Source organism: Cervus elaphus, chromosome 4, assembly GCF_910594005.1.
Source record: "Cervus elaphus chromosome 4, mCerEla1.1, whole genome shotgun sequence".
Classification (NCBI taxonomy): Eukaryota; Metazoa; Chordata; class Mammalia; order Artiodactyla; family Cervidae; genus Cervus; species Cervus elaphus.
This window is the reverse complement of record NC_057818.1, coordinates 55,606,147-55,617,303: the sequence shown is the minus strand read 5'-3', so window position 1 is coordinate 55,617,303 and position 11,157 is coordinate 55,606,147. Positions and strand designations below refer to the sequence as shown.

Genomic DNA, 11,157 nt, shown 5'->3' with positions numbered 1-11,157 from the left:
AGAAAGTGGTCCTTACACTTCAGGAGGTTGTCAGATTCCTGGGAAAGATGTTATAAATCTGCAGGTTCTCAGCGCTATCCCTGCCTGGTGTTAAAATGACCTCCAAAGGATGATCCTTGGGTGGCTGAGAAACCTGGTTCAAATTGCCCAGAATCCCACCCCCAGCCCCGCAGCCCCATTCCATCTACACCGGGCAGACACAGTCCATTTCCGACAGCACTGACTTCTGGCCCATCACCCTGAGCAGGGCCTTCCCACTCGCTGTACCCAACACTCCAACCTTCATCCTTCCTTTTTCCACACTCATCCTTCCACACCCTCCCAGAGCCGTCCCCCTTCAAAGCTCTTCTGGCTCCTAGCTTTGGCCTCAAAGCGTTAGCCCCGCCCATATGTGTTGCTCCTCAAAGACGACAAGCCTGTGGGAGCAAAGGTGGAACAAGTGTGTGTCTGGATGTCAAGTAACGTTTAGAATGAACGGAGCACCTTGTCCCGGAAGCTCCGCATACCTGCAGTCAGTGCCCTGCAGCTCTAACTGAAAGCTAACTCCAGCCACATAAACTTCTCCCTTTACTCCACCCTCGCAGGCTACAGGTGAGACCAGAATGAGCCATCGTGGAGACGCACCCATGGGGCTACACGGTCAGCACCGTTTTCACACACGTCATGAGAGCTACCAACAGATCAGCACTCCGGGCCCTGGGCATGGATGGGGGTGCTGGGCCAGCTCCGTCGAGCACCTTAGCTCCGTGAACCCCAAGAAATGAGGTGGGTCTGCAGGCTGCAAGTGGTTAAATAATTAATAAGATTACCAACAGGGTGCTAATTACAAATAACGAGAGAGGAGCTAGAGGCGATGAGTCTTCCAAACAAGGAACCAGGATCCGAAGCCCCGAGGCCCAGGGGTCCGGCCACCCGGGCAGGGCAGCTCCGAAATAAATAATGGAGTGGGGGGCAAGGGGTCAGGGCTGCTCCTGCTTCTTCTTGACTGAAATCCGCTTCTTCCTTGCTGCCAGCATCTCATAGAACGGGTCCACGCTCACAGCTGCCCTGCGGAAGGGGCGGGATCCCAGGGTGAGGGCTGAAGAGCCTGGGCCCTCGGCCACCCTCCCCTCCCCCAGGACTCCAGGAGCCCCTGCTCACTGGATGGACTTGATCCACTCATCCTTCTCCTCCTGTGTGGGGGCCGAGATCCGGTACACCATGTGGTTCCCTTCAACCACCCGGCCGTCGGCCTCTGTTTTGCAGGCTTTGATGAGCTGCCCCTTGTTATTGGGGATGTACAGCTCGAAGCAGTTCTGGGGAGACAAGGGACAGGAAGGACCGCTGGGAAGAGCCAGCCCTGGGGCCTGAAGAGCCCTCCGCCGCCAGCAGGACAGGGTACAGGGTCTTACTGGTTTCCGGGGGTCGTCCACCTCGCGGATGCTCAGATTCTCCAGCGGGATGATTCCTCGGGGCTCCTTGTCCTGAGAACGAGTTTGACAGGATTCAGATTCCGCAGTCTCCCGGCGCCCCACGGTCTCCGGACTCCGCCCCCGGCCCGCCCCTTCTCCCCGGCCCCGCCCCTTCTCCCGGCCCCGCCCTCACCGTAGTGTACTCAAAATAGTAGAGGCAGTTGTCTGTGAGGATGAACCAGCGCCGCTTCCACGTCTTCACCCGGCCCCCTGGAAGGGAAGGGGGGGAGGGGGCCTGGGCTCAACAGGGGGCGGGGGGGCCTCTGAGAGGGCGGGGAAGGGGGCGAGAGACAGAGCAAGCGCAGGGAAGGTGGGGCTGTCAGGGCCTAGGACAAAGCGATGCGTGGGAAGACAGACAAGCAGGGACAGGCCAGGAGTCTGGGCCCGGCGAATCGGTCCACCCACCAGCGTGGGGCTCTACGCTCTCTAAGCCTGTCTGTGGACCCGGGTCCGTGCCCCCAGTCCCTCTCCTGTGGGCCCAGAGGCCAGGGCAGTCCCCTCCCTTTGTGTTGTGTTGGGCAGCAAGGATGGGGCCGGCCGTGTACCTACCTCCTGGGGCAGACAGCGAGAAAGCAGGCAGGACCAGGCGAGGAGGAGGGAGGGCGGAAGAGTGGAGTGCCCCCAAGAGCCGTGGGTGGGGGCGGGGAGGGATGCGCAGCGGGTGGGACAGAGAGAGCCGGAAACAGCAGAGAGAAACACGCAGAGAGGGAGGGAGGGAGAGAGAGGGAAGAAAACCAGTTACATCCACACGAGGGGGTAATGGCCAGACCCTGTCCCTCCGGGCAGGCCCAGGATGCTGAGCTGGCCACGAGCACCTCCCAGCATCAGTGCCTGACTCCAGCCCCACTCCCAGGATGTATCCCAGCCAGGAAGGCCCTCTGTTGCCACGGTGACGATGGGGAAGTCATCCCCTAGAAGCAGAAGAGGAAACCCCCAGTCCTTGGGCCAAGGTGAGCGTTGAGGACTCCTGTTAGCACCAGTAGGACCTGTCTGTGTGACCTTAGGACAACCACTTGCCCTCTCTGGACCCCCGTCTGGAGATCCACTCAGACCCACACCTTCCTGCTGCAAAGTGACCTGCTTCTGGGCTCCTTGTGGTCCCAGAAGTAAACAGCAGCAATAAAGACTTTTATTAACCATCTTTTTCACTATAACTGCTACCACTACCACTGATCCCCTTTCCTGTATTTCACTGTTTAAGAGGTGCCTTTTACTAGTAACCTTGTGCTGTGCTCTGGTCAGAAATCTGGGTCCAACGCCACCTCTGCCCTGTGGCTGCTGGATAGTGACCGAGCCTCAGTTTCCTCATCCAAGAAATGGGAGGGAGTCCTGTGGCTGGTGGGGGCGGGGGGTAGTTAAGAAGGTAACCAGTCTCTCAGGAAGTTGCCCTTCCAGTTTTTCTTTCCCCGCCCACTCACTGCAAGGGGCATCATCTGACCTTCCATGAAGAATCTAAATTTCTCTGGGATCCCCCAGGCCTGTCTGCCTCCCTTGGAGCTGATGCAGGAATCCATCTGCCCCAACAAGTTGGCTGAAAGGAGTGATCTGCATTTGGTGTGCACCAGGGACCTGCCTCCATGGCCTGAGAAGAGATTCCCCCTTCTAAGAGCACAATTCCATGTGCACCCCCCAGCCACCCCACCAGAGGGTAGATGCTAAGATCTGAAGGGAGGAAAGGCCTGCCTTGAGCCTGCAACCGGGCTGGAAGCTTCCTCTGAACCCTTCCCCTGTCTGGGCTGCTTCCACTGTAATTCCTCGCCAGATTCTCTGTCTCCCTGGGGCAGCCACTCACCACTTTTCCATTAAAAAGCCACTGCCAACCCTCCCTCAGCACCTACTATTTACCAGGCCCAGCTCCAAGCCAGCAGTTCTCAACGTGGGCCACGCACTGGGAACCGCCTGGAGAGCTTTCAAGATGACCAATGGCCTATCCTACCCAGAGACCCTGCTTTCACGAGCCTGTGGCCTGGCCCCTGTGGTTTCCAAGTGTATCTCCCAGGCAGCCGGGGTGGAGAACCACTCCAACCCTCAGCCAGCTGCCCTTGCCGGACCTCTGCTAACTGAACTGGAGTCCGCTGGTGCTACGTGTTCCAAGGGGGACTGGCCCCCGCCCCACCCATCCCACCGTGGCCACGGGCTCCCGATTCCCCTAAGCCGGCCAGGGTGCTTCCCCTCCCCATGTGCGTGCTAAGTCGCTTCAGTCGTGTCTGACTCTTTGGACCCCATGGATTGTAGCCTGTCAGGTTCTTCTGTCTATGGGATTTCCCAGGCAAGAATACTGGAGTGGGTTGCCATGCCCTCCTCCAGGGGATCTTCCTGACCCAGGGATCATACTCCCCATCTCTTATGTCTCCTGTGTTGGCAGGAGGGTTCTTTACCACTAGTGCCACCTGGGAAGCTCTTCCCCTCCCCACCAGGAACCAATCCGGCCAGCTGAGAAGTGCATCAGGGCACTCCGGAACCTGTTTCTGCAGGCTCTTTACTGCCTACAGGTGACATTCTGGGGAGAGAGGACACTTCTAGAACAGCCACCATGCTACAGGGCTGAGGAGGAGGCCATAGGAGGTGGGGATAAAAATACAGGAGTCTCAGAGTGGGTCTGCCCCGGACTCCCCGAGAGTCCCTGCCAAGCACGGTAAAAGGCCCAATTCCTTGGGTTGCTTTCTGTTTGCTACAGCGGAGAGCAGCCTGCGTCATGAACACTCTCCCCACAGACGGGGCCTGTGCTCTTCGGTTCTTGGCTGTGTCCTCAGTCCCTTCACCAGGCCTGGACGGAGGAGGGGTTTCATAAACCTGTGTGGGTGAGCAGACGGGGTGAGGCAGCACCGATTCCAAGGCCAGCCCTGGGCTTGGGCCCAGCACAAGAGACCTGATCTCGTTCTCAACCCCACTTTTCAGATGTGGCTACTGAGGTTCAGAGAGGTCGAATCATTGTCCTAAGGTCATACAGTGGCTACGTGCAAAAACTGAGTCTAGAACCTGGGCCTGGTAACGTCCCCCACTTGCAGAGGCAGCCAGCAGTCAGGAAGGGACGTACCCAGCTTAAGGAGCCAGCCCTCCCGGTCCGGGTTGAAAAAGGTGTGGGTCAGATCATTTCCGTCATCCTCGGGGATCTTGAAGGGCTCATTTCGGATGCTGTCGTACAGATTCTGAGGGGTGAAGGCAGAGTCAGCACCTCGGGGCTCCTGGGATCCTCCCAGGGCTACTGCAGTGGGGAGGGGGCTCACTGTAAGCCAATGAGACCACGGGTGGGATGGCCAAGGGAGGGAGGAGCCTGGGGAGGAAAGGGAAGTTGAAGGGGGAAAGAGTGGAGGGAGCTCCGGCGAGGAGAGAGGGAGAAACAAAAAAGATGCAGAGATGGAGACAGTGGAACAGCTGCTAGGTTCTGAGACAGACAGACAGACAGATGGGGGAAAATGGGACAGACCAAGACCCTCAAAGAGTCAGAGGGCCGGGAACCTGAGTTCAATCCTTGGTTGGGAACTAAGATCCCACATACTGCCTGGTGCAACAGAAGAAAAAATAAAATGAAAAACAGAGAGACAAAGACAGGCAGCCAGAGAGAGAGAGAGAGAGAGAGAGGGAAGACTTGGGCAGGCTGGTGTGACCATGCAGTCCATGGGTGGGCGAGGAAGTGACCCTGGGGGACGGGGGGTCTCAGGCACTGAGAGGAGAAAGGGGGATGGAGCTGAGGGGCCTGGCGGGGGGGGGGGCCTGACCCTGAGCAGCTCCTCAGGCAAGTCCCCGCCCTCGTTGATGCCCCGGTTCATGGCCACGAAGCGCTCGAGTCCCGGCTTGTCCCGGACGTTGGGGTTGTGGAGGCTGGTGTTCAGCATGATCACGGCGAAGGACAGTACGTAGCACGTGTCTGCACCAGACAGTCGTGGGGTGACGACTGGGCACATGGGCCCCTGGGACCCAGGAGCTCAAGTCACCCCCACCCCCAGCTCCCTCCTCCCCTAGGACCCTGGGGTCTGGGCCCCTACCTGTGGACTGGAAAACCCCAGGGTTGCACAAGCAGTAGCGCTGGGCAAAGGCCTCCATCATGCGGTCGATCTTCTGGGCTTCTCCAGGGAGGCGGAAGCTCCAGAGGAACTGCCTGTGGCAGAGACGAGCCGAGGGTAGATGCCAGGACTGGCGGAGCCAAACCCCTATCTGCTCTCAGTGCCCATGGGAAGAACTGGCCAATGAAGGCACCACACCTGTGGCCAGCCTGACCACTGAGCGTCAGCCAGGAGGCTCTAGATGATGTATATGGAAACGCCCTTTCTTTCTACCAACGTTGCTGCATGGAACAGATGGTTGCTTGGGGCCTCTGCTGTCATGTGGGAGGAGGGTCTGCCGTGAGCAGCACCCACCCCATGGCGAGCACAATCAAAAGCTGTCCTTCCCATTCCACTGGAGTGCCTGGATACGGCTATGCCTGAAGGAGGCTCTACTGTGGACTTTGGCAACACTCACGTGCAATCCATCCCCTAAGTTTTGGTTCTGTTTTTGCCTTCAGGAGGGGGTGATCATCACTGGTAAAGAAAGCCCTGACAGGTCCCTTCCTGCCCTTTCAATCCCATCCTTCTCACCTGAGGGCCTGCACCAGGTTGAGGTCAGTGAACTCGTGCAGATCCACGAAGGCATGAAGCACTGCCAGATTCAGCTCTTCCCTGCGAGGATAGGGACAAGGTCACGGGCAGGAAGAGGCTTGGGCAGGTGGGGGTGGAGAGGAGGCGAAGTACTGGGGAGGCTGTGACCCCTCTTCTGCACAGCGGCTACCTCTGTAGCCAGTGAAAGTTTTGGCCAAGCCCCCATCACAGGCCTGGCACGGGGGTAGCACTTAGAACGCTCCTGGGAAGACCATCTGCCTTAAGAACTCTGGTGTGGCTGGAACTCTGTGCAGGTGGGAGGAACACAGCAAATGTGCTCTGCTGGTCATCTCTGAGGAACCCCAGATTTCATAGATGCCCAGAGATGGTCTCCTATCCCCCAGAGACCCACGGAGAGTCCCAGGGCAACCCAGATGCCCACAAAACCAGCCCCACAGTGTCAGACAACTGGACTGTCCCTATGCATTCCAGATGTCCACAGGTGATCCCCAGATAGCTACGGATGACCCCCATGCTCCCAGACTCTCCACTCCCCATGCCCCCCAGCGGCCCACAGACGGTCTCTGCACCAGATATCCAGCAAGTTTCACACACCCCAGATGTCTACACAAACCCTAAGCATCTCACCCAGTCCTGTGCACCTCAGATATTTCAGACGGTCTCCACAAACCCCGGATGTGCACCGATAGTCCCCAAGTTTCCCAGACTTCACAGAAGGTCCCCATGCACCGTGGGAGTCCAGCTGGTCCCCACACACACCCGACAGCCACAGATTGTCTGCATGTGTCCCAGAAGTCCATAAACTCCCAAGTACCCTAGACATCCACCGCTGGTCCTCATACACTCCCGATGTCTCATGCACTCTACACTTGTAGGTGGTCCACAGACCCCAGACATCCACAAATGACCCCCATGTTTCCAGATGTCCATGGGCCCCCCATGCTCCCCAGATATCCCGATGATGACCCCCCCCACTTCCTGCGTCATTGTCCATGTTGCTCCCATGCACACCAGCTGTCTCCAATGGTTCACACGCTCCCACACCACTCACAAATGTTCTCCACCGTCCCGACATAAATGGGTGGTGGTCACCGTATTGCCCAGATATCCCATACCCTCCACATGCTCACAGATGATCCCCGGGTTCCTCAGAAGGTCCCCCACCCCAATCTCTGTGTCAGTCCATTTTGTCACAGTCCAGTTGCAAGGCTGATCTATCAGGGCCTCTCCGTGGCAAAAGCTGGGTGCAGGGGGCGCAGTTCTCACCTCTCCCCCAGGTAGTCCCCAATGGCCGTCTTGTTCAGGCCCTCGCCCTTGTACAGGAAGCGGGCGATCTCCTCGGGTGTGTTCTGCAAAAGTTCATTCTCCACCAGGAACTGGATCCCCTAGTGGGAAGGGCTGGGTCTCAGTGCTGGCATGCTCAGAAAGACACCCCCAGAAACCTTAGCCTCTAAACCCACCCCCATCCTCAACAGAGCAGGGCCTGAGTTTCATTTTCAGGCTCTTCTCAGGTCCTTAAATACCACCTCTCCCACGGCCTAGATGTTGCATCTACTGCTCACTCTGCCTTTGCCAGGTTAATTCCAGTCCCCCCCGGAGCAGGACCTGGCAAAGAACAGGAGCTTCATGAATGTTTGCTGAATGACTTTACAAACTACCATTGCTTCTGGCAAGAAGAATAAAGTGGGAAGCTGTTAGGAGACATCAGTTCACGAGCAGCTGTGAGGGTCAAGACTCCGGCTGGACAAGGGCTTTCTCAGGCTCTCCTGATGTCTTGAGGACCATGAACTGAGGACCCCTCACTCTAGATTGTGGTATCTGAGTCTAGGGGCTCCCTGAGGGCAAGGCAGCATCAAACTCTACACTGGGCCTTCTGCATTGCCTAGCAGAGTGGCAGGCCAGAGGAAATGGTGTAAAATGAATGAATGAACAAACATCTTTTCTCCACCTGGTGAACACTAAGTCATCCTTCAAACCTGACCCTGACCCTCCTGAGGGAAGCCCTCCTTGATGCCACCAGGCTCACTCCTCTCAGTGTCCACAGTCCAGTACCTTTCTCTCTGTCATGGCACTTCTCAACCCTCATTTGAATACATCACTGTCCATATTCCCTATCAGACTCAATCAAGCTCCTCCTGGGGAATGCAAGAGTGACAAGAGAAATGACTCCTAAAATATGAGCAAAAAGGGGAGGAGGACCACTCAGGAAGAAGTTCCAGCACATGCAAAGCATTAGGAAGCCAAAGCACTTGGTTAGTTCTCAGGGAACAAATATTGCCAACATCTGGATCCAGGGATCAGGACCAACTCTGTCCACCTAAGGCAGACCTTTAACCACCACACTTCTGGAACCCCAAGATGCTAGAATCCTGTCTAGATGCCAGCTTGGCCAATTCCAGCCCTGTGGCCCCAAGCACCTTTTTGGGATCCATATTGAACTTCTTCCTCCCCATTGCCATCTTCCGGTTCCGCTGCAAGGTTTTGCTGCAGGGGCAGAAAGCAGAGGGTGGAAGGTCAATGCCTGGACATCCCTGGCCCCCGCCTGGCCCCATGACCCCCAGGCTCCCTACCCCAGCCCTCACCTGCCCTCATTGGCCTCCAGACCCTCCACCTCGCTCATGGCTTCGCTGAGCTCCTCCCGCAGGCGCTGGATCTCCACCAGCAGCTCCTGCTTCCGCCGTCGAATGTTCTCCAGCTCCATCCGCTCCTCCGGAGTCAGGTCCGGGGGTTCTGGGGGAGGGGATCAGGGACGGGAGGTCAGTTCTGGGGACTGGGAGCCTGGACTTCTGAAATCTGGCGAAGGACAGGGCTCCTAGGTTCATGGGGAGGATGAGAATAAGAGTCCCGCCTCCAGTCAGTGGAAGAAGGGGCTGGGAGGCCTAGATTCCTCAGTCCAGGGGAGGAAGGGCTGGGAATCCAGACTCTTAGTCCTTGGGAGAGAAAAGGGCTGGGAGCCTCTACTCTTAGGTTTACAGGGGAAAGGGGGCTGGAAGCTTGACATTGCGGTTCATTACTTGCAAGGGGCCTGAGGCCTTGGTTTTCTGCCTCCATTCTTGGCGAGGTAGCTGGGGACCTGGTTGCCCGGACTCCTGGGTCCATGGAAAGTAACCATGGCAGGGGAAGCTAATGACAGCTTGCGAGAGTGAAGGAAGGGGCGGGGCATCGAAGCCCCCCGCCCCCGCCCTAGCGGAATCTCTGTGACCCCCACGATTTCTCCCCACCGCACCGCCCCCAGAAGCCCCCCTCCCCTCTCCCGGCAGGCACTGGGCTCGCCCGGCCCCTCCAGAGGGAATGGTTCCGCCCCAGCCTCGCCTCCGCCGCTCCATCCCACCCCCTCCCGCTGCCACCGGAAACAGGCTCGGCCCAAACAATGGCCTGGAACGCCCCGCTCTCCGGCCCTGCCGGAAGCCCGTCCCGCGCCCCACAAAAGCTAGGCGACAACGGGGCCGAACAAGCTTCGCAAGGCGCGCGTCGTGGGGGGGTGGGGGGGTGGGGGGGAGGTCGTTCGCTGCGGAACATTCGCACCGAAACCCTCCATCTGCTCCCAGCCGGCCCCGCCCCTCACCGACTTACCATAGACACCGTCCTCCATGGCGGCTAGGAAGGCCCGCGGGGAGTCCGGGGCGGTCCCGCCGGTCGGGCCCGGATCCGCGTTGGCCCGCGGGCTCGGATGAGCCCGCTCAAACGCCCCGGGAGCCACCGCCGCCTCCTCAGCGCCAGTCCTCAGCGCTGAAAAGACTCTCCCTTCGTCTCCCAACCGCCCCGCCAGTAGGGACCGCCCCTCGTTTTGACATCGTCCAATCCACGGCGTGCCCTCTCGTCTGCTCCGCCTCCGAAACCGAAGGATCGCCCTCCAGGGCCAATAGGCGCGCTAGGAGCAGACGTAGCACTGTCCAGCCCAAAGTAGACGGTCTGTGGGGCCAATTGGAGTGAGAGCAGGGGCCGGACCCCGCCTCCGAAACCAAAGGGTTCTTGGCAGGCTTGCCCTCCAATGAGAAGCCTCGAAAAGGAGTTGCATGGAGGCGGGACTAAGTAGACGCAGAAGGAGGACTACGCCCGCGCAAGGGCTCTGCGCAACAGGTCAACCGAGCCCGGCCTCTATCAATGCGTTGCCAGGGGGCGGTACTTTGTTAGGTTTGTTGCTAGGGGGCGTGGCCACAGCTCGCGGATGTTTCCGTGAGCCACACCTCTTAGCTGGCCCGCCTGTCTTTTGACTGCAGTGGTTGCCAAGCAACCGGGAGCCGCTTTGGCTCACTTTCCTTTTGGCCCCCTTTCTCAAGTGTACTGGCCTCTCCGATCTGCAGACCCTTTCCTTACCCTCCTCCTTTGACCTCCCCCATCCACCTCAGCCTCTTCAGAGTCAAGCAGTGGTGAAACAAAAGACTTTCTCTTTCTTCCAAATGCTGCGCTTTTTGGTCTCTGTCGTGGAGAATGGGACTATAGAGGAAGGCCAAATCCAGTGATAGGACAGGCTCTGCCTTCCTGCCTCTCGCAGCCTCTCAGTTTCCTCCCTCTATCCCCGAAACTCCTCCCTTTATGTTAGCATCCTTTCCCCGCTCAGGACAATTCCCCTTTCCTCAGCATCCTTCCACCTCTGGTCCCTTCCCCCTTCTCCGAGTCCTTTCCCTCCTCTCTGGCCCGTGTCATTTCGCGTCCCCCTCCTGTCACACTCATGCTCTTCTTAAACTCTCCCCTCCTCTCCGAGTCCTCTGGCATCTGAGACCATTTCCCCTCCCCCACCTCTCCATTCCTTGAAGGCAAAACAGGTGCAGGGGACTGGCTCGGAGGGAGAAACTGGGTAGCCCCATCACGGGCAGGTCCCAAATTGGGTCTGAGGGTCATGTCTGGGCCTGGGCCTCACTCGCCATCCCAGAGTTCGGCAGGCAGGGACAGATTCCAGGCCAGGACCTGGTTAAGCTGACAGATTAGACACGGAGCCTCCTAATCCCCTCAATGACCTTTATGAGTGGCTCAGGCTCTGCCCTCCCTACCAGAAACCCAGGTTGTGCCAGCCCTGACCCTACTTGCTACCCTTCCAAACAGAATCCTTTTCCTGTCCCTTCCTTCACCCCCAGTTTAACACCCTTCATGCTTGGGTTTCCATTGCC

The 11,157-nt window shown here is 58.3% G+C and overlaps 1 protein-coding gene across 1 annotated transcript; it reads right to left on the bottom strand.

Moving 5' to 3' along the window:
* Nucleotides 1–779: 779 nt before the first annotated feature.
* Nucleotides 780–9,833, bottom strand: CYTH2 (cytohesin 2). Its single transcript, XM_043899694.1, has 12 exons — nt 9,623–9,833; nt 8,632–8,779; nt 8,467–8,533; nt 7,316–7,434; nt 6,029–6,109; nt 5,438–5,550; nt 5,171–5,319; nt 4,489–4,600; nt 1,585–1,661; nt 1,392–1,463; nt 1,141–1,295; nt 780–1,047 (listed from the first exon to the last, which is right to left on the bottom strand). Exons 1-12 carry the CDS (start codon nt 9,639–9,641, stop codon nt 960–962), a joined length of 1,200 nt encoding a protein of 399 aa, XP_043755629.1. The 5' UTR covers nt 9,642–9,833; the 3' UTR covers nt 780–959.
* Nucleotides 9,834–11,157: the final 1,324 nt, after the last annotated feature.